General features: G+C 39.1%; 1 protein-coding gene across 3 annotated transcripts in view; it reads left to right on the forward strand.

Moving 5' to 3' along the window:
- SOX30 (SRY-box transcription factor 30) overlaps positions 1-22,576 on the forward strand; it is a 70,541-nt gene extending 47,965 nt beyond the window's left edge. For 2 of the 3 annotated variants that reach the window (XM_038005511.2, XM_008015148.3), the window contains 4 exons: positions 1,636-1,875; positions 3,707-3,886; positions 10,746-11,238; positions 22,082-22,576. In XM_038005511.2, coding sequence (XP_037861439.1) covers positions 1,636-1,875; positions 3,707-3,886; positions 10,746-11,238; positions 22,082-22,463 — 1,295 coding nt within the window. In that variant the 3' untranslated portion in view covers positions 22,464-22,576. The remainder of the gene's footprint in view (positions 1-1,635; positions 1,876-3,706; positions 3,887-10,745; positions 11,239-22,081) is intronic. The other variant, XM_008015150.3, reaches the window with a different exon arrangement.
- Positions 22,577-23,761: the final 1,185 nt, after the last annotated feature.

The following is a 23,761-nucleotide window of genomic DNA, read 5'->3' on the forward strand; positions in this document are numbered from 1 at the left end:
AAGAATACGGTAGAATGAGCCATAAATATTGTTTTTAAAGAAATGACTAGTTGCAGCGGTAACAAGTACAAATAGATGTTTTTATTTCTATCCAGTATTTCCAGATATAAAGTTAGCAAATTCTTATTTTACGATTTAGTTCACACAGAACACTTTGCCAATGAACATCTTGGAAAGTCATATTAATCTTTGGTTCATATTTTCTTTAACTTTATTTATTTATTTTTTAAATTTTCTGTGTTGATTCTTCCTCTCCACTCCACTCTGTTGCTTTTCTCTTTAGTATTTTTTAGATTTTTGTTTTCTAAAGGAAAGAAAGGGAAAGCTTTCTTTATACTACTTATTTCATCCTTAGTGTTTTAAAGAAATTTTTAATATATCAGGCAATCCTAAAATATAAATTTATGGACAGTTATTTTTGATAAAATACATGAGAGATGTGAATTTGATAGCTTCCTTTGTTGAAATTTCAACTGGCTCTCTGACTTTCTTCTTTTAAATTTTATGAAAAAGAGATGCTCGTCTCGAACTCCTGAGCTGAAGCAATCCTCCGCCTCGGCCTCCCAAAGTAATGGGATTACAGGTGTGAGCCATTGTGCCTACCTTCTCTGACTTAAAAAAAAAATTACTTTTATTATTTTCTCTCATTTTTTTTCTGAAATGTTGGCAGAGAGGTTCTAGGAACGAAGGTCAGAAGCAAATGTGAGCCATTGCACCTGCCTTCTGTGACTTCCAAAAAACTTTTTTTGAGACCGAGTCTCACTCTGTTGCCCAGTCTGGAGTACTGTGGCGTGATCTCAGCTAGCTGCAACCTCCACCTCCTGGGTTCAAGCGATTCTCCTGCCTCAGCCTCCCAGGTAGCTGGGACTACAGGCATGAGCCACCACGCCCAGCTAATTTTTGTATTTTCAGTAGAGGTGGGGTTTCACCATGTTGGCCAGGCTGGTCTCAAACTCCTGACCTCATGTGATCCACCTGCCTTGGTCTCCCAAAATGCTGGGATTACAGGCGTGAGCCACCTTGCCTGACCCAAAAAATTATTTTTATTGTTTTCTCTCATTTTTCTCCCAGTACACGGGACTAGTGTAGATGATTCCACTTGGTAGGAGCTTCAGCTTCATAGTGAAATACAACTAATATAGTATTATAGTTTGATAAATATTTTTGCTTGAAAGGACACAAGAGCAGCATGTAGATGAGTTCCTGTTAACGTTTAGAGAACCTCTACCTAGCTAAGATTATAGTCATGAGTAAGTCATGCATGGTTTCTGTCCCTTAATGATAGAATATTTTTATTGGTAAATAAACTAAATGTTAATTATTGTTAGAGGTACTAATAATACAGATCAAAGAAGTAATAAGCCAACAATTTACTCTCTTCAACATGATTGTTTCCACAGTATTTTCAACAGTATTATTCTCTTTGAGGAAAAGGAGTCATTCTAAACTACAGTTCAGAATGGCGAGTTCAGGGGATGTAAGGAATTGTGGAATACTGGCAGGTTTTTTTGGTTATACTGAAGTGTGTATTTCCTCCACATATTTCAAAAATAAGTATAGATGGAGGTGCACTTTACCTTAAAATTGTGTGTGTGTGTGGCACATTAATTTAGCCTCTTAATTTTTGTCATGTAGGCATACCAGACACTCCCTTCAGTAAGGACAGAAATGGTCATGTGAAGCGACCCATGAACGCATTTATGGTTTGGGCAAGGATCCACCGACCAGCACTAGCCAAAGCTAACCCAGCAGCCAACAATGCAGAAATCAGTGTCCAGCTTGGGTTAGAGTGGAACAAACTTAGTGAAGAACAAAAGAAACCCTATTACGATGAAGCACAAAAGATTAAAGAAAAGCACAGAGAGGAATTTCCTGGTAATCAAATGAAATAATGCCTCTTACTTCTTTTAAATGAATTTATTTAGTTAAAGATTAGGGTAGGTTGAGTTTGAAAGACAAAAATGTATACTTTTTTTCTGGTATGTACAAAAAAGAGAATAATGACTAGTATAACAAAAATTGACATGACACTGGGCATGAGTTTCCTTAAATGGAACCAAGCAAAGGGATATCTGATTTCATATTCACCAACCCATACAAATCAGAGGACACGCAGTTTCATTGTGATTTTGATTTAGATAGATATAAATTTAATGAAAGTACATCTCAAAAGCTTTAGGCTATGATTTTGCAAGCAAACTATAGAAGTGTTAAAATGATAGCAACAGAAAAAAAATGCAGTCTACACTTAATGAGAATGCAGGGATTGTCACCATATTCCGTTTTAACATATGATTGTCAGAACATAGTCCTGCCTTCTGATTGACAGATTTAGCCCTGTCATGATATAGTGTGAAATAAATCCGATTTCTCCCTAGCAGTGAGAACACAGGGATTAATCTTGGGAAAATGCAAGTATGGCCAGCATGTCTGTGCAAGGTGGGACAAAACTTACTATTTTCTGAAATATTGGGAGAGAGGTTCTAGGAATGAAGGTCAGAGGCAGCAGCTGTAGGGAACCAGTGATTGTTCTATTACACAGTGGCTGCAAATGCCATAGTTCCACTGGTCTGACGTTGGAAGAAATTGAGTTATTTGTGGACTTGGAGATTGCTGAGTTTAGGAGAGTGACTTTCTTGAACTAGGCATAAAAATAGTGACTGATCGGCCTGGTGCCGTGGCTCACACCTGTAATCCCAGCACTTTGGGAGGCCGAGGCGGGTGGATCACGAGGTCAGGAGATAGAGACCATCCTGGCTAATACAGTGAAACCCCATCTCTACTAAAAATACATTAAAAAAAAAAAATTAGCCAGTTGTGGTGGTGGGCACCTGCGTCCCACCTACTTGGGAGGCTGAGGCAGGAGAATGGCGTGAACCCAGGAGGCAGAGCTTGCAGTGAGCTGAGATCTTGCCACTGCACTCCAGTCTGGGCGACAGAGCAAGACTCTGTCTCAAAAAAAAATAAAAAAGTGACTGATAATTAGTGACTATTGCATTGTAAGATATAGACAATTGTATCTTACAGAAAGTGAGGAAATGAGGAGATGAATAATGTCATAGTGAGGCATTGTTTGATAAGGTGGAGTAAAGGCTTGGGGATTCAAGTACAGGGGTTTTGATGTTGACTCTACTACAGATTCATTCTGTGTCATTGGTTATAAAACATTTGACCCTTGGCCGGGCGCAGTGGCTCACACCTGTAATCCCAGCCCTTTGGGAGGCCCAGGCGGGTGGATCACGAGGTCAGGAGTTCGAGACCAGTCTGGCCAACTAAAAATACAAAAATTTAGTTGGATGTGGTGGTGTGCACCTGTAATCCCAGCTGCTCAGGAGGCTGAGGCAAGAGAATCCCGTGAACTTGGGAGGCAGAGGTTGCAGTGAGCCAAGATTGCACCATTGCACTACAGTCCAGGCAACAGTGCAAGACTCCGTCTCAAAAAAAAAAAAAAAAAAAAAAAAATTGACCCTCTTCCTTTCAGTTATGAGTTGTAACATTGGCCACTAGTCAGGAGCTATTTGGATATGTATGTTAAAATACACAGTGGAGAAGTCATTCACTGAAATAATATCCCAGAGCTGGAAAATATACTTTAGACAATAATTTGTTTTTAAAACACTTTAAAGTGCTTTGCATTTTAGTATGAAAAAAATTATTTAAAGGCTAAATAGAAGCTACACATTTAAACATATTTTGTCTTCTATAGGTTGGGTTTATCAGCCTCGTCCAGGGAAGCGAAAACGATTCCCTCTAAGTGTTTCCAATGTATTTTCTGGTACCACACAGAATATCATCTCTACAAATCCTACAACAGTTTATCCTTATCGCTCACCTACATACTCTGTGGTAATTCCCAGCCTACAGAATCCCATCACTCATCCAGTTGGTGAGTTAGTTTTATTGTAGATTACTATTTTTTAAATATCTGCAAGAAAATTTTACCTCAAGTTTGAAGTTTTCTTTCTGTTAGTCTTAAGAATTTGGAACAACAATATTAAGGAAAAAAAAGAAGAGGGAAAGTGAGAACATTAAATTGGAGAAGGAAAAATTTCAGTAGACCTCAAAACACTTGGTTTGCCAGAGTAGAAAATAATCCATGTATAAAACCTCAGACCTTTTAAGCAAATCAGGATGGGCCCATAGATTAGGCAGATAATGCAGGAAATGACTGAGGTAATTCAATAGGAAAAAGGAGAGTCTTTTTACTAACAGCATGAAAGAATGTCTTGATAATGGGGTATGAGGCATCCTGTCCTGGAACTTAGTAATGATGCTGATTTGTTGAGACCATTCTCTCACTGCTGTAGAAAAGCAGTGGAAGTAATCTATTTTCTACCAAATATTTGTTTGGTTCATTATATTAATCTTTCTAAATGTCTCCTCTGAGTTCTTTACATTCCTGTTATTGATTTTAAGAACCAAAAATTGAGAAGTTAATATCTTAATAACTTGTTATAGGGCTATTCATCATTGGTTTGTTTTTCCAGAACATTTTTTTTTTCTTTCTTGAGACAAGAGTTTTCACTCTTGTTGACCAGGCCAGAGTGCAATGGTGCTCACCACAACCTCCGCCTCCTGGGTTCAAGCAATTCTCCTGCCTCAGCCTCCTGAGTAGCTGGTATTATAGGCATGTATCACCACACCCAGCTAATTTTGTATTTTTTCTGGAGATGGGGTTTCTCCATGTTGGTCAGGCTGGTCTGGAACTCCTGACCTCAGGTGATTCGTCTGCCCCGGCCTCCCGAAGTGCTGGGATTACAGGCATGAGCCACCATGCCTGGCCCCCAGAACATGTTTTAACCATTTTTAAAGGAGAGCTTTATACATTCACTACTTGCTGTCACTTTTTTTTTTTTTTTTTGAGACAGGGTCTCACTCTGTTGCCCAGGCTGCAGTGCAGTAGCAGGATCACAGGTCACTGCAGCCTTGTCCTCCTGGGCTCAAACGATTCTCCCACCTCAGGCTCCCTAGTAGCTGGGACTACAGGTGCACACCACCATGCCCGGCTAATTTTTGTATTTTTTTAGAGATGGGGTTTTGTCATGTTGCCCAGGCTGGTATCGAATCCTGGGCTCAAGTGATCCACCCACCTTGACCTCTCAAAGTGCCACGATTATAAGTGTGAGCCACCACACCTGGCGCACATTCTTGAAACTACTAAGACTGCTTAAACCTGCTTTTTCTATTTTTTTTTTTTAACCTGTTTAAATCCTTCTGGTAATAAAGCCACCCATATGAGCTGAGAGTTTTAGATACCTTGGAAACTGACTTATTAGAATTTTAGGCATTTTCAGTTTTGTTGTTGTTGTTTTTAATGTATCATTTTAGCAATTGATAGCAACAAGCTACATTCCAGATGTCTAGACTCAAGAGAGAGATGCAGAAAACTGATCCTATAGCCCTATTCTCTCCTAGCACAGTCAGGCACTCTCAGTGTTCACTATTTGGTAGTGACTTCTTTAATCTTGTATTTCAACCCAGGCTTAATTATGACTTTTTTCGCTTACCTTGTTTTTCTGTTACATTATTTATTTTTTGAGACAGAGTCTTGCTCTATTACCCAAGATGGAGTGTAGTGGCCCGATCCCGGCTCACTGCAGCCTCTGCCTCCTGGGTTCAAGCAATTCTCCCACCTCAGCCTCCCGAGTAGCTGAGACTACAGGTGCACACCACCATGCCCATCTAATTTTTGCATTTTTAGTAGAGATGGGGTTTCACCATGTTATCCTGGCCTCAAGTGATCCACCCATTTCGGCTTCCCAAAGTGCTGGGATTACAGGTGTGAGCCACCATGCCCAGCCTGTGTTATGTTATGATTTCTGTTTTCATAATATAAGTTTCTTCTTTTTATCCCTTTTTCCAAGACCTCACTTACATCTGCTTCTACCCACGGTTAAATGCTGTATATTTTCTCTTCCCAGAAACAGAATTAACAGTGTTCTTATTTGAAGCAGCTGACATTTGATATATTAATTTTATGCCATTCTGAGCAAAGATAAGGGTTGAGTAGAAACTGGAAAATTTTTTCTAATGTTGGCAGGGTTCTTTCTCCATGATGTTGTATTTAAGTATGGTAGGTAGAATTATAGGAAGCATTTCAGAGCTATGCACAACAGTAATCAAATCTAAGACAACAATTATTTTTTTGTTTGTGCTTAGTTTTTTGTTTTGTTTTTTACAGTATCCCTTATTTCTGGTGATATATAGTGTCAGTAAAGATTCATTTCTTGGGCCAGCTGTGGTGACTCATGCCTTTAATCCTAGTGCTTTGGGAGCCTAGGAGTTCGAGACCAGCCTGGGCAACATAGCAAGACCCTGTCTCTAAAAACAAACAAAATTATTTCTTGCATCTTAAAAGATAAACAGAGAACATTATCTTATAAGTATAATTTGGGAATTTTTAAGATATACACCTTAATAATAGATCATGAAATTTATCTGCTATTTTATTCCCCAATCATATAGCTTTGAAATATATTCTTATAGATTGTTCTCATCAACTTGGTGTTATATTACTTAGAGAAGTCAGTATCACTTGCAAATTTGGAAATTTCACTATATATTTAATATTCTAAATCATTTGTGAAGCTTTTAGAACAGATTATAGCACATCTCTTGTGTGCTATAATCTTGGGGAATCATAATTTTAATATCTTGTCATGTGCAGATGTTAATTTATATACTTTTTTTGTTTGTTTCAAGTAATTTCATATTCTAAATATGAAGTTATGATAATTTTGTTTTTCAAGCATGTTTGCTTTATTTCCATGGAAGAAAGATACCAAGATAGTGAGGTATGTGATTTTTCTCATATAGAAACAATTTGCTTTTTTTCTATAGCAAGCTTTGCGCATTAATATCATACTGTATAGATTGCACCACCATTTCAGGTGTAGATAATAGACTCGCCAAGCTAGAGTTCTCAAGGTCACGAGTTTCAATAGCTGGAAGTCATATTAACTTTCTAAAAATCTCTGGCAGAAACCATTTGTACCTACTTTGTCTAAAATTTTCAGTTCTACCTTGAGGTTTTAAAAAAAATTTTTAATATTTGTATTTATATATATATATATTTGAGATGAAGTCTCACTCTGTTGCCCATGCTGGAGTGCAGTGGCGCAATCTCAGCTCACTGCAACCTCTGCCTCCTGGGTTCAAGTGATTTTCCTGCCTCAGCCTCCCTAGTAGCTGGGATTACAGGCATGTACCACCATGCCCGGCTAATTTTTGTATTTTTAGTAGGGTTTCACCATGATAGCCAGGCTGGTTTTTCAAACTCCTGACCTCAGGTGATCTGCCCACCTCTGCCTCCCAAAGTACTGAGATTACAGGTTGTGAGCCCCAATGCCTGGACAGAGGTTTGTCTTTTTTTTTTCTTTTTCTTTTTCTTCCTTTAAAAAAAAAAAAAAAGTCTTAGGTGAATGCCATCTAAGATCTATTTATATTCTTTTTGTCAATTGAATTAGAACATTCTTTGAACTTGTCATTTTACGGTAGTTGATCTAATATTTTTAACCTATTTGCTTTGAAAATTAGGGTTCAGAAATCTTCTTAAGGTCTTCTTTAGTAGAAAGAATTTATCGAGTCTGTCTGTTCTCTTTCAGTTGCTGTTTATACCGTAATGACTAAATAATTCCGCTGATTCTTTCCTTTTTGTGAAAATATTTAGAGTCAATTAGTATTGACTTTGAGGTCTCTCAGATGTGGCTCCTTCTGTTTTCCTTTGGACTGCCTAACGTTTTTGCATTTGCCTCACCGCAGTTGGGCTTATTTGTACATTAGGACAAGCTTTTGAAGGTTTTTTGTTGTTTTTGTTGTTATTTTTGTTATCGTTTTTTATTTTTTGCCAGTTAGCCATAGTAACTGTGACTTTGAGGCACATTTCTTTCTTCTGTATTTTTAGCATTGTTGTGTAAAATAATCTCCATTTTTCTATGAACTTTTTATTTTAATCTCTATCAGCCTTTTCCCTAGCCAGTATCAATATCAATGTCTCCCAGGCTGGAGTGCAGTGGCATGATCTCTGTTCCTTGCAACCTCTGCCTCTCAGGTTCAAGCGATTCTCCTGCCTCAGCCTCCTGAATAGGTGGGACTACAGGCAAGCGCCACCACGCCTGGCTAATTTTTGTATTTTTAGTAGAGATGGGGTTTCGCCACATTGGCCAGGCTGGTCTCGAACTCCTGGACTCAAGTAATTTGCCCATCTCAGCCTCTCAAAGTGCAGGGATTACAGGCATGAGCCACTGCACCAGGCCCTCAAGCTGACTACATTTTACTGGGTATTCTACCAAACCTTTTTGTTCTAATCAGTCACTTGTCCTGTACTAGATCTTCCCAGTACACTTTTATCTCATTAAGATATTCAGTAAATATATGTGAATTGTGGCAGTTTAATCTCCCCTGTGACAGTGAGTTTTATCTCAGATAGCTTCTGAGTGAATTCCAGTGGCACGTTTGTATGCCTGCTTGCCTGCCACCTTCACTGCTAAGGTTTATTAAATCCTATTATGGGGCAAACTCTGCTAGGAAAATATATAAAGCTTTTTATGGTCTCTGCTGTCAAAGAGTTAATAAGGTAGTCGTAGCAATTATAGATATAAATATAACTACTTTTACTATTTCTTTGATAGACTCTGCCTTGTCTGGTATTATGATTATTTTTTGAGATAGAGTTGTGCTCTGTTACCCAGGTGGGAGTGCAGTGGCGTCATCTCAGCTCACTGCAACCTCCATCTACCAGGTTTAAGCGATTTTCCTGCCTCAGCCTCCCAAGTAGCTGGGATTACAGGTGCTTGCCACCATGCCCGGCTGATTTTTGTATTTTTAGTAGAGATGCAGGCAATAGAGTTAACTCCCTTAAGTAAGATTTATGGTGAAATGCTGCTTATCTTAGTTTTTTCAGACAGCTTGCAAGCTCTCTGGTCAATGGGTATGGTGTCAGTGGGGGTGGTGCTGCAAGGTCAGGTGGTCAGTGGGCATGTATAGAAAAATACGTAAGTGAAGGTGAGATGAGTCCCCCCCCCCATCCCACTACCGTGTCTCGCTTATAGCATGGTAGTCTGGAATTCTCTTCAGATCTTTGATTACATGTCTTTGATGCCAGTTATGCTAGCATTCTCCTTTTATATGAGTATTCCTATTCATTTGAAGGCTTTGGAACTTTTATAAAAGCTGTATCCATTCATACTTTTCTTAACTATTTTTTATTAACCAGGTTCTGGCTAGATACTGGGATACAAATAGGAATTGAGAGTTCCTGCTCTCAATCTCCCAGGTTGGTGATCATGGTTGAGGTGGCAGACATGCAAATAATCACAAAGATTTACAGTATTTCCTGATAAGTGATAGATTTACGAGGTTTGGAGGGAACGTGGACAAGGGAAATTAAGCTGTGCTGGATAAATCAGGAAGGGCCTGAGTAGGGCCTGTGCCTCATAGATAGGAGGGCTAGTCCATATAACCTCATCAGGTGAGAATCAGGGCAGCATCATTACATCCTGTTTCTCTACTTCACTGGGTCAGAGGCCATCTTCAAATAGGTGGCTATGTCCTTTAATTCCCTACTTTCTGCTTTAAGAAGAGTATTATCTGCTTTATCTGGAGAAAAGGAAGGAGAGGGAAGTCACCTGGATGAGGCTGGAAAAAGATCCACATTTCTTTCAGTCTCTGACAGAGACATGTCCAACCACAGAATTTCTTGAACTGCATCGTCTTTATTAATGGATTCGGAACTGTATTGCAATACACTAGATCATGACTCTCTTGCTGTGGCATCCATCTGTCTTTCATCAGGAAAGTTGAATTAAATTTAGGCTAGGTGTGTCATTTGGGTCACTTAGCAGCTCAATCAGTAGTCCTGTCTTCTTCAGGAACAGAAAGCTAAAACATAATTGTTTCACCTACCTTTAAAAATTCTGCCATATCTTTCATGCTCTGCTGCAATAGTATTCCTTTTATATCTGTCACCAGTGGTTGACATGTGGCAAGTCCTGTTCTCACTTGGACATTTCCTTTCCTATTCATATTGAATACAATAGAGGGAAATAATCTTGTTGTTTAAGTTTTTTCCGCTAAAAAAATTGTGTCATTTGTAATTTAGTTTAATATAGAGAAGTTTATAAAAGAAAGAAAAATAACCCATACTGCTACTCTGAAACCCCTAGTAATATTAAAAATAAGATTAATATATTTAGGTAAACAGAACATTCAAATAGTACCAGTAGGTAGAAAATGAGAATCTAGCTTTTCCTCCTGCCCCACTGCCCTGTCCCCTGTCTTAGATCATGGCTCCTTAAAGGTAACTAGTGTCGATAGCTTCATATTATTATTTTTAAATGTGTATATGCATACCAACATTTATGTGTTTTCAGTCTTTTGGTATATCTATCAGTAATTTTGTTCATTTGTTTATTCATCTAAAAAATATTTGTTAAGGGCCTCTTCTGTGCCAGACAGAATGTTTCACCCTGGGGATACAGCAGCAAACAGAAAAGGTTGCTCTTCTCATGGCACTTAGAGTCTAGTTGGGAGAGAGAGACAAAAAAATGTAAATAAACAAGAAAATAAGATAACTTCAGTTTGTTCAAAATGCTGCAAATGAAACAGAGTGGTTTGATGTGATGATGCAGTTAGGTAAGGTGATTGATGAAGACCTCTGCTTATACAATTTATTAAACTTCACTGAAAGAAGAAAAATGTGGAATGACTCAGTTGATTCTTGATTTATGCTATTTTTATTTCTGAAGGTGAAACCTCACCTGCCATCCAGCTGCCCACACCTGCAGTCCAGCGCCCAAGCCCTGTCACACTTTTCCAGCCCAGCGTCTCCAGTGCTGCTCAGGTGGCTGTCCAGGATCCAAGTCTGCCGCTCTATCCAGCACTCCCGCCCCAACGCTTTGCTGGGCCTTCCCAGACAGACACTCATCAGCTGCATTCTGAAGGCACTCACACTGTGAAGCAACCGACCCCTGTCTCTCTAGAGAGCACCAACAGGATTTCAAATAGTGCAAGTACTGCCCATGCCAGATTTGCAACTTCGACCATCCAGCCTCCTAAGGAGTATTCCAGCGTTTCCCCTTGTCCCAGAAGTGCTCCAATCCCCCAGGCTTCTCCCATTCCACACCCACATGTCTACCAGCCCCCTCCCCTTGGCCATCCAGCCACACTGTTCGGGACACCACCAAGATTCTCTTTTCATCACCCTTACTTCCTACCCGGACCTCACTACTTCCCATCAAGGTAAATTAACATTTTTTTTTCCCTTTTACCTAAACATTCAACTGATGAGTTTTTACCTGTGACAACATTTTTTGTTTGTTTTTAAATACTTAAAAGGGGACTTCTTCAATTCTGCTGAATAGGAAACAAGCAGTTAACATAAATAGATGGAGAGGGCCAGGTGAGGACTGGGGGAGCTAGAGAGAGTGCATGCTCTAACTCAGCTCCAGCTGACTCTTGTTATGTAAGAATATAGGCTTCAGGCTGGGTGCAGTGGCTCATACCTGTAATTCCAGCACTTTGGGAGGCCAAGGTGGGTGGGTAACTTGAGGTCAGGAGTTTGAGACCAGCCTGGCCAACATGGTGAAACCCTGTCTCTACTAAAAATACAAAAATTAGCCAGGCATGGTGGCATGTGCCTGTGATCCCAGCTACTCAGGAGGCTGAAGCAGGAGAATCACTTGAACCCGGGAGGCGGAGGTTGCGGTGAGCTGAGATCACACCACTGCACTCCAGCCTGGGTGACCATCTCAAAAAAAAAAAAAAAAAGAATATAGGCTTTAATGGTGTCAGAATTTTTCATGCAAAATAACTATAAGAAAAAGAATATAGGCTTTAATGTTGTCAGATAGAATTTTTCATGCAAAATAACTATAAGGGACCTTAAGATTGTTTAGTCAAATGTATAGAGGTGTGCTTATTGTATAGAGGGTATGCTTCTCAAACTTTAATGTGTATATAAATTGTGGTATTTTGTTAAAATGCAGATTCTGATTCATTGGGTCTGGGGTATAGTAGTATCCTATATGGGGGTATAGTATGCCTAATATTTTGCATTTCTAGCAAGCTCCCAAGTAATTGCCAATTCTGCTGGTTTATGGACCACACTTTGAATAGCAAGGGTATAGAGGAGGGCACTTGGTCTAAGTGAAAAATTGTTTATTTACCTAGGTTGAATGACAAGACCAAAGTTATACTACCTCTTTGTGCCCTTTTTACCAAACTAGAAAATTTCCCATGTAAATTACCAATAAAGGAATTCATTTTCATAGGGAAGTATCTAGGGAAAACAAATGTGTAACTTCATTTTGGAATGATAGAAATTTAACTCCCTTCAAAGTATTCTGATAGAGTGGTATTAGCCTCTACTTTCCTTTTTTTTTTTTTTTTGAGACGGGGTTTTGCTCTTGTTGCCCAGGCTGGAGTGCAATGGAACAATCTCGGCTCACCACAACCTCCGCCTCCCGAGTTCAAGCAATTCGCCTGCCTCAGCCTCCTAAGTAGTTGGGATTACAGGCATGCGTCACCACGCCTGGCTAATTTTTTGGGTTTTTTTGTATTTTTAATAAAGACGGGGTTTCTCAATGTTGGTCAGGCTGATCTCGAACTCCCAACCTCAGATAATCTGCCCACCTCAGCCTCCCAAAGTGCTGGGATTACAGGCGTGAACCACCATGCCCGGCCTAGCCTTTACTTTTCAATTACTGTTAAATGTGTAGACAGAGATGGTTTCTGTTGAGATGGGAGTATTAAAGTGTCTAACACCAATCTCTTTTTGTTTCTTACTTAAGTAAATCTGCTTCCCACTAGGGTATACGTACACCTCAATAGAAACAACTTTTGAGGTATATATTATGTTGTTTCAATTTATAATGGGATTGCCTGCTTTTGGGTCCTTAGCTCAGGACTGGAAGAAAGTGGAACCAGAGGATTAGATAGGGAGAAAGGGAGAATTTTGTTATCTAGGGTTGTTTTGTTTTATGTAGAATCTTTTTATCTTTTGCGGCCTTAAGTATTTTAGTTCAAGGGATCAAACTTCAAGAGACTTTTAATTTAAAGCCGGGGGGTTGATAATCTGTTTTCATTGCTATCTTCTAGGATCTAGGATTTTACAGGAATTTTGGAGAATTTTACAAAATTTTTCCTAGATATAAGAATAATATGAAGGATGTAGATTGAATTTAATAAATGAATAAATTTGGGAACACTTGGCCTTAGTTAGAGCCTTGAGGCCTATAACAAAAATTGTGGAAATTGTATTTGTTATATAATTAATTTTGTAATATGGGAAATGCTTGGACCCTATTTACTCACAGGATAGGTGAATAAGACTCAATTACAATGGGCTGTGTACCACAATCTCACTCTAGCTGTTACTAGTTTTTTCGTTGTTGTATTTTTCTTCGTTTTAGTGTTTTGAGAGCTAAGAATTTTTACATGTCGTTTTTGTAACAATCCTGTGACTTGGGTATAATATTCCTCTACTTTTTCAGTTAATGGGATTGGTAAATGGATTAATAAATAACCTCATCAAGATTATGCAGTGGCAGAGCCAATAGTCAAATTCAGGTTTGATTGATTTTGAATTTCATATTTGTCTTTTTTACTATATCGGTAAGACTTCTTTTATGATGGTTCCTCTTGATTGACAGCTGTTAGTTGCTAGCAGAGAATCATATGGAAAAAAATATACTTTTGAATAAAAAACTCACATAGTCTAGTGGACGTTGGGGCAGGTAATGTTTCCTTACATATTACATAGATTAAATCCTAGAAGTCTGTCTTACTCATTCACGACAAGGCTTGTAAGATTTGGCTGTTAATGTATAAATTATCTGACACTTTAAGGAACATTTTAAAAGGAAGCTCTTGAAAGTAAGTTCTTTGTTTTTGTTTGCTTGTTTGTTTATTTGTTTTTGAGATAGAGTCTTGCTCTGTCACCCAGGCTGGAGTGCAGTGGCGTGATCTTGGCTCACTGCAACCTCTGCCTTCCGGGTTCAAGCAGTTCTCCTATTTGAGCCTCCCGAGTAGCTGGGACTACAGGTGCCTGTCATCATGCACAGCTAATTTTTGTATTTTTAGTAGAGATGGGGTTTTACCATATTGGTCAGGCTGGTCTTGAACTCCTGACCTCAGGTGATCCACCCGCCTCAGTCTCCCAAAGTGCTGGGATTACGAGCATGAGCCACCGTGCCTGCCCAAAAGTAAGTTCTTAGAAGACAAAAACTACCTTTTTCATTAATACTATTATTGCTAATTAATAATAATGCTATTGGAAGAACCAAATGAAGTGACTAAGTAGTTATTATACTGAATTTTATTTCATTTAAGAATGTCAGAGCAGTATGTCAATTATAAACATTTAGCTATGCATAGTTTTTTAGAAAAGAACACTAGCCTTATGAATTATAGTATTTTTCAATTGTTTTTCTGACTTATACCTGTATGTGTCTGATGATAATTTTTCCAAGGAAATAGATTATTTATGACTGTCTAGATAGTATATTTCAGTAAACTCTAAATGCCAAAATTAATTGATTCTCTCTCAATTTTTATCTTCTCCCAATTGATAATGGCATCTCCTGTAAAGAATATTTCTGGGTGGGTGCAGTGGCTCATGCCTGTAATCTCAGCACTTTGGGAGGCCGAGGCGGGCAGATGACCTGAGTTCAGGTGTTTTAGATCAGCCTGGTGAACATGATGAAACCCCGTCTCTCCTAAAAATACAAAAATTAGCTGGGTGTGGTGGGGGGCACCTGTAATCCCAGCTACTTGGGAGGTTGAGGCAGAGAACCGCTTGAACCCGGGAGGCAGAGGTTGCAGTGAATCAAGATCACACCACTGCACTCCAGCCTGGGCACCAGAGTGAGACCATGTCTCAAAAAACCAAAAAATGTTTTTTTTCACCAAACAGTTCATTTTGCCCTGTGTAGAGTAAAAATCAAGTAGGCTAGGTGATTTAATCAAGGAGTCACTTTACAAAACAGATGGACACTCAGAAGTGCTGCTCCCCATCTCTGGGGCTAACATCTTATTCCTGCCTTCAGATCTTAACCATCATCATACTATGTTTATCAAAATGCTTTCTTTCTGTGTACTGCATTAATTCTTCAGACTAGTTCTTTTCTCCCTACCCCTTCCTCTTTCTTCTTCTTGCAGTATATTGGGCTTTCATATTCAAGGGTGATACGTAGGATCTTCGTTCTGTTGGCCATTGAGTAAAAAATATGTGTTTAAAATCTGTTGTAATTAGGGATAAAGAAAAGATGAAGACAAATGGGGATTTACTAGCTTGAAATATATGGAAAATACACTCAGATATATGGTAGGGGAAGTTCAAAGAATTCCTGGATTTGTAAAATAGCATCGAAATTGTAAAATTTTAGGCAAGTGAATAAAAGGTTAAACGCAATTCTCTTTAAACTTTGTTTGGGTCAGAGACCCATTTGAGAATTTGATGGAAGTTATAGACTACTTCCATAATAATGCATATCTACATACATATACAAACTTTTGCCTAAACTTTTATGGAGGAGGGAAACTTACAGTCCTAAAACATGATAGACTTCGTTAACATAGAATACCTTCTGCTGTAACTAACTAGAAATGTTGAATTTAAATATGAATAATTTAATACCTATGTGAACTCACCAGCAAGGAACTCACCATGTGCCAAAATGATCAACAAGTTGAAAACTAGTTATAATGTTCCTGGAGATGATTTTCAGATTCAGAAATAGTTACATTGGTTATAAACTTGGGTTTTAAGCTGGATGTGCTGTCACGCGCCTGGAGTCCCAGCCACTTGGGAGGCTGAGGTGGAGTTCAAGGCCAGCCTTGGCAACAAATTGTGATCCTGTCTCTAAAACAAAAACAAAAACAGAAAAAAACATAAACTTGAGTTTTAATGTCTGCGAAGCGAATAGAGATGAGGTCTTGACCCTGCTCTGCTCCCCTGTTCAAGGTGGTGATAGGTACTGAAACTAAAACCTCTCTATAAAGCCAAGACCCTGGAAGGAATTTTTTTCTTTCTTTCTCTTTTTTTTTTTGACAGAGTCCTACTCTGCCTGCCAGACTGGAGTGCAGTGGTGTGATCTCAACTCACTGCAGCCTCTGCCTCCAGGGTTCAAGCAATTCTTGTTCCTCAGCCTCCCGAGTAGCTAGGATTATAAGTACAAGCTACTGTGCCTGGTTAATTTTTGTATTTTTATTAGAGACTGAGTTTTGTCATGTTAGCCAGGCTGGTCTTGAACTCCTGGCCATAAGTGATCTGCCCACCTTGGCCTCCTAGAGTGTTGGGATTACAGGCATGAGCCACCACACCGGGCTGGAAGGACTTTTTAACCTTGATAAAAGGAATAGAAAGTTTTTGTCATTGATTCAGGTAAAGCACAGAAGAATCTTGTTTTTACCTGGGGCTCTACGTGACTTTCATTAGAAATAAAATTCCCAAGGTGTTTCACACATTGGTTCAGAGTCTAAAATCATCCTATCCACTGGATGCAGATATTTCTTTTTCTTTTGAGATGGAGTTTCGCTTTTTTTGCCCAGGCTGGAGTGTAATGCCACGATCTCGGCTCACTGCACTGCCTCCTGGGTTCAAGTGATTCTCCTGCCTCAGCCTCCCGAGTAGCTGGGATTACAGGTACCCACCACCATGTCCAGCTAATTTTATATTTTTAGTAGAGATGGGGTTTCACCCGTCTCTACTGCAAGTCCAGTGAGACCTAGTTAGCTAGACTTTTCAGGATAGAGTACCAGAGAAAAGAGCTACACACAGAGGGAACTCCAAATGACTGTGTAGGGCCCCTCTTGAATATTCAGTGAAGTACTAATTAGTGAATGCTTGTGAAGAAACAACCCAAGGCGGCGAAAGAACCACCTGAAAGGATTAGAGAAAACAGTATCTGACAATCATGCACTAACACAGTGCTGGGAATAGTCCCACCAACTAGACTGGAAAACTATGGGGCACAGAACATTTGGTACTCAGAAGGGTCTTGCTTCAGATAGCCTTAGCCTAAATGTTGCTATGGTCACAACAAAATTTTTTTTTTTTTTTTAACGGGGTGGGTCTTACTATGTCACCCAGGCTGCAGTGCAGTGGCATGATCATAGCTCATTGCAGCCCTGAACTCCTGGGCCTGAGCAATCCTTCTTCCTAAGCCTCCTGAATAACTGGGACTACAAGTGTGCACCACCATGTCCAGCTAATATTTTCATTTTTTTGTAGAGACAGGGCCTCACTTTGTTGCCCAGGCTGGTTTCAAGCTCCTGGCCTCCCAAAGTGCTGGAATTACAGGCATGAGCCATTGTGCTCTAATTTTTTTTTTTTTTTTTTGAGACAGATTCTCACTCTGTCGCCCAGGCTGGAGTGCGGTGGCACAATCTTGGCTCACTGCAACCTCAGCCTCCCAGGTTCGAGCAAGCAATTCTCTTGCCTCAGCCTCCGGAATACCTGGGACTACAGGCCACACCACCACGCTCAGCTAATTTTTGTATTTTTAGTAGAGAGGGGGTTTCACCATGTTGACCAGGCTGGTCTCAAACTCCTAACCTCAGGTGATCCACCCGCCTTGGCCTTCCAAGGTGCTGGGATTACAGGCGTGAGCCACCATGCTCAGCTCAAAACTCTTAAAAGCAAGACCTGGAAGGACCAACTTGTTTCTAAGTTATTTAACTGCATCCAAGAGCAAAGCTTAAGAATAGAAATAGAATCAAATGATTAAAAAGGTAAGTGAGAATACAGTTCATTTTTGAGATGGCAGCACAGGGAGCTCCATGGACCTAGTCTCTAGCAAACAAGTGTAACTGGTGAAAACTATTTTTAAAAACCAACCATTCAAGTCTCTGGAAGTTACTGGGTGTGGTGGTGTACCTGTAGTCTCAGCTACTTGGCAGACTGAGGCAGGAAGATTGCTTGAGCCCAGGAATTTGAGACTGCAGTGAGCTGTGATCATGCCACTGCATTCCGGCGTGGGTGACAGAGCAAAATCCCATCTCTTAAATTATATATATAAAAAATATAAGTAATGATAATATTTTATATATATATATGAAATCCACACACATATCCGGAACTAGACCCATGTTCAGAAAACACACGAAAAGACCCCGAGCTTTTAACTCTGACTAATCTGTAGGCTCTGTGTAAGCAGGAAGTAAAGACTAAGGCAGAATTGAAAACAGCTTGGCTAAGTATGTAAGGAGTGCCCCAACTCAAAGCCAATCTGCAAAGACCAGGATAATATTTTTTGTTTTATTTTTGTTTCTAGGTTTTTAAGGAAATCTCTGTCAAATTTGTGACTGCTAAGCTAATTGAACAGAGATTTCAATGACCATGCATAACAAAGAATACAGTCTATAAAAATACTCTAGAAAACCAAATAAACAACTACAACCCCAAACAAGCAACAGCAACAAACCTTGGATAAGGGAAATAATTTGATTTCTAGTGGCATCACATTATAATATTCAAAACATCCAGTTTTCAACAAAAAGTTACAAGATATGCAAAGGAACAAGAAAGTAGGGCATTCACAAGTAAAAGATATTAGTAGTAACTATCCCCAAGGAAGGTGAGACGTTGGATTTACTAGACAGTTTAAATCAGCTGTTTTAAATATGCTCAAGGAACTAAAGGAAACCATGGACAAAGAACTAAAGGAAACCGGGAGAACAATGTCTTACCGAATATATCATATCAATAAGGAGATAGAAATAAAAAAAAGAACCAAATACAAATCCTCAAGCTAAAGATTGCAATAACTTCTTTTAAGACTTACCAATCATACATTGAAATAGTGTTTCTAGTTTCCATTACTTATATTCTCCTGTTCTTTATGACAGACCTTTTAGGTTGACAGAACAGGCATTGCTATCCCTATTTTGTATAAGAAGGATACAAGGATCAGATAAAGTAAGATTTACTTAAGTTTACCAGGTTCTTACGTGGCATAGCTAGAACTAGAGCCTGGGTAGGGTGGCATGGTAGTTAGGAGAACAAGTTCTGGAGTCAAATTGGCTGATTCTGTCTACCACTTACTAATTCTATCATTTTGAGCAAATTATTTAACCTTTTTAAAGCTCCATTTCCTCATCTGTACAGTGGAGATATTTATAGTATCTATCCCTTAGGGTCATTCTGAGTGTCGTTCAGTGTTATATTGAAATAACATATACACTCCTTGGCCAATGCCTAAAAAATAGTAAATGCTTACTTGTTGGATAATATTATTATTTGGACTATTCTAAGTAATGTTTTTCTCCCTACACCATGATGCTTTTATAGCTTTTTACCTTCACTCATGTAACCTTCTAGGATTGCCTTTGTCTTAATTGATCTTTTTGTTCTCTGAACATAACACTAACTCGTCTTTACCAAACCAAAATAGTCACTATAATGCTGGCATTGTAGACTTTAGCACATGTCTAATATATACCTAGATTTTATGTTTTTTTAAAAATTATCTACCAAACCTTACATAGCATCTTGCCTACACTGAGTCCTGAAAAAGATAGTTATTGGGTGAATTATTTCTAGCTGAAGTGAAGGCTTTGTGGAAGGGAGAGATTTTTGTTTTATTGATACGTAACATTTTACATATTTATGGGGTACATGTCATAAATATGTATAAAATGTGTAATGATCAAGTCAGGGTATTTGGGTTATCTGTCACCTTCATTATTCATCATTTCTTTATATTGGGAACATTTTTAGTCCTCTCTTATGGCTACTTTGAAATACACAAGACATTATTGCTAACTACAGTCACCCTACAGTGCTACTGAGCATTAGAACTTATATCTTCTAATTGTATGTTTGTACCCATTAGTCAGCCTCTTTTCATCCTTGAATTATCTGTGGAATTCAATGGATGGAGAGAACTGCTATATGAGCGAAGTTGTGCTAGCCAGCACAGTGTATTTGGCCGTGCGCGGTGGCTCACGCCCATAATCCCAACACTTTGGGAGGCCGAGGCAGATGGATCACCTGAGGTCAGGAGTTCGAGACCAGACTGGCCAACATCGTGAAACCCCATCTCTACTAAAATAGAAAAATTAGCCGGGCATGGTGGTGGGCACCTGTAATCCCAGCTACTTGGGAGACTGGGACAGGAGAATTGCTTGAACCTGGGAGGCGGAGATTGCAGTGAGCCGATTTCATGCCACTGCACTCCAGCCTGGGTGACAGAGCGAGACTCTGTCTCAAAAAAAAAAAAAGAAGCACAGTATATTCAGGACATGTGTATTAAATTTAAAATGCCTGAACTAAGAGTGGCAGTAGGCATGGAAACCTGAAAAATTTTAGAAACTTTACCTCATTTGTTATAATTAACATGAGCAAGGTACCTAGTACTTGAAGATTTGGGGGTAGGGCATAGTTTCAGAATTTGAGATAAAGTCTAGTCTGTCATACTTAGGTTTTTAAAAGTACAGAAACAAAGTTGGGGTGTGTGTGTGTGTGTGTGAGGGCAAGAAATGAAACACTTGCCATGGGTTTTGCTGATGAGTATGGTCATTATGTTTATGTTATCTGTCACTAGATGGTTGGACTCTACCTCTTCCTATAATTCCTGTTCTATGCCTTTGAAAGAGAATAATACTTTAAAAAAATTGACAAATGGGTCTGAGTAGCAGAATTTTTGAGGTGTAATCTTTTTAAAAAATTAGTTTTTTTAGATGAAGTCTCACTATATTACCCAGGCTGGCTTCAAACTCCTGGGCTGAAGTGATCCTCCGCCTCAGCCTCCTGAGTAGCTGGGACTATAGGCATGCACTACTGTGCCCAGCAAGTGGCAGAAATTTTGGATTTCCTTTTTTTTTTTTTTTTTTTTTTTTAGACGAAGTCTTGCTCTGTTGCCCAGGCTGGAGTGCGGTGGCACAATCTCTGCTCACTGCAACCTCCGCCTCCCGGGTTCATGCCATTCTCCCGCCTCAGCCTCCCGAGTAGCTGGGACTACAGGTGCCTGCCACCATGCCTGGCTAATTTTTTGTATTTTTAGTAGAGATGAGGTTTCACCATGTTAGCCAGGATGGTCTCGATCTCCCGACCCTGTGATCTGCCCGCCTCGGCCTCTCAGAGTGCTGGGATTACAGGCGTGAACCACTGCACCCAGCCAAAAAACCATAATTTGTAAAACTGCAAAATGTCTTTTTGATTCTTCACATTCCTGCCCTCCAAAAAATGTTTTGGAAAAAACCTTTAAGACCATAGTTTACTATCAGTTTTAAATCTTTCTAGTAGTAACAGTGTTTTAAATTTACTTTATTATTGAATGTCAATGAAAAAATTTAAGTTGTCTTCTGTTTCAGTGCCTCAATATTCTGGATCTCTTGATTTCAATCTAGTTATACATTCCCCGGCCCCCTCCCCACCAACAACCATGAGCTTCCTTTCAAATACCAGGAAAAACAACTATTGCACCAGTGCATCGTTTACTAAGTGTCAATTCTGTTTGTTTTTGTTTTTGTTTCTGAGACGGAGTCTCACTCTGTCACCAGGCTGGAGTGCAGTGGCGCAATCTCAGCTCACTGCAACCTCTACCTCCTGGGTTCAAGCGATCCTCCTGCCTCAGCCTCCTGAGTAGCTGGGACTATAGGCACACACCACCACGCCCAGCTAATTTTTTGTGTTTTTAGTAGAGATGGGGTTTCACTATGTTGGCCAGGATGGTCTCAATCTCTTGACCTCATGTTCCGCCCACCTCGGCCTCCCAAAGTGTTGGGATTACAGGCGTGAGCCTCCACGCCCAGCCACTGTCAATTCTTAGCGTAGCTCAGCACACATCTGCATTTCCAAAACCTTATGTGGTATGAGGCATCATGAGAGAAAGACCAGAGTAAGCAATTTTGTTATCATGGTTGTCAAAAGGTAAGAAGCCTGAGGCTAATGATAGATAACAGTGCTGGTTTCTTGTGGATGGGGACTGGGCAGTGGGAAAAGAGCAGAGGAATACATGAAGTGGTTGCAGAAAGGAACTTTCCAAGCCCCGAAGAGGATTCATTAACTTGCTCTGTTAGTCTGTATGCAAGGCAGTATGTGGGCAAGATCTAATTCCTTGTTTGTGTTTTTCTGCTACAGTACATGCCCTTATAGTCGGCCTCCCTTTGGCTATGGAAATTTTCCGAGTTCAATGCCAGAATGCCTTGGTTATTATGAAGACAGGTACCAAAAACATGAGGCTATATTTTCAGCTTTAAATAGAGACTATTCTTTTAGAGACTACTCAAGTGAACGCACACACAGCGAAAATTCTCGGAGTTGTGAGAACATGAATGGAACTTCTTTCTATAACAGTCATAGCCACAGTGGGGAAGAATACTTAAACCCTGTGCCTCAACTGGACATTGGAGCCTTGGAGAATGTCTTCACAGCCCCGACATCAACTCCTTCTAGCATCCAGCAAGTCAATGTCACTGACAGTGATGAGGAGGAAGAAGAAAAAGTGCTCAGGGATTTATAATTTTAAAACAAATATGCACAGAAAATAAACATTTCTTAAAATATATTCTGGGTCAGTTGGTATGAGAAAAAAAAAAGCCTAGAATTCTTTGTTGAAAGTTTTTTCAGTCATGATTTGAGGAGTTAAAACCAAATGCAATTTATGTCTTCATAAAATTTTCATTAGTGAAACTAGAGTCTGGATGTTTCATTGTAGGAATATTTAAGTTATTAAGTAGTTTATTTTTAATGGCTGAAATTTGCATCAACATATATTATTATTACTTTATCCTGGAACATGCAAAATACTGAAGCCTCACAATTGTATGTGAGGGGAAAAGGGGTATAAATCTAGCATAGTGTGATTTTTATTTTATCTCAGAATACATTTTTTTAAATGATTTTTTGTTTGCTGTTTATGTAATACTTATGGATGTTGTCAATTTTTGATGTAACATTTTGAAAGTATTTTGACAACTCTTAGTGAACTTGGACTCGGTTGCTAAATTTAACTTACACTAATAACAAATTATAAGTTCCAAATGTGTTTTAATGGCACCTGGGTGATTCCTTCAGCTAAATTTAGTCATTTCTGTTTCTAAATATTTTATCATTTTAAAGTATTTTTTTCCATTTGGCATACATTGTTCTTTGTTGTAATTAAATAAACATAGATAAAATTGTTCTTGTTGAATGTTTTCTGTTTGGGGGATAGAAATAAGCAAACAGAATATTATTCATAGAAGATTATTTTCTATACCATATACAGATACTCATTTTTACCTAATAGTCTCCAGAATTGCATAGATTCTATTAGCTCACATGAGACTTAAACATGTATCAACAAAGATGTGCACACATTCTGATGCCATTTCCAAACTCTACACATATATACACGTGACTTAAGCACGTCCCAGAATGGAAGAGCTCTTCCAGATTTGGCTCAAGCAGCTGTCTTGAAAACTGTGAAGTTTATTTAAGAGCATGTGGAATTTATTTAATTCACGATCAACAAAAAAAACCCCACCTGTGACATAACCTCCTGGTAAGTACCCAGTTAGGGATTGAGAAGGCCTTTTTAGAACAGTATTAGGACTGCCAGAGTTGAGATCATGGTAAAAGATCTCTAAGGTACAAAGTGAATTGATGATGGGAAATAGTCACCAACCAATACACTTTTCCTTCAATTATCCATATAATTTATGCAAATTGAGATCCTGCTACTTAAAACAGTGTGGAAATTGTGTGTGGAAATCTAAGCTTCCACGTTCTTCCTTTACTAAACCTGTATTTGTTTCTTAAACAAAATTTCTTAATGTA

This window comes from Chlorocebus sabaeus, chromosome 23 (assembly GCF_047675955.1).
Source record: "Chlorocebus sabaeus isolate Y175 chromosome 23, mChlSab1.0.hap1, whole genome shotgun sequence".
In the NCBI taxonomy this organism is placed as follows: Eukaryota; Metazoa; Chordata; class Mammalia; order Primates; family Cercopithecidae; genus Chlorocebus; species Chlorocebus sabaeus.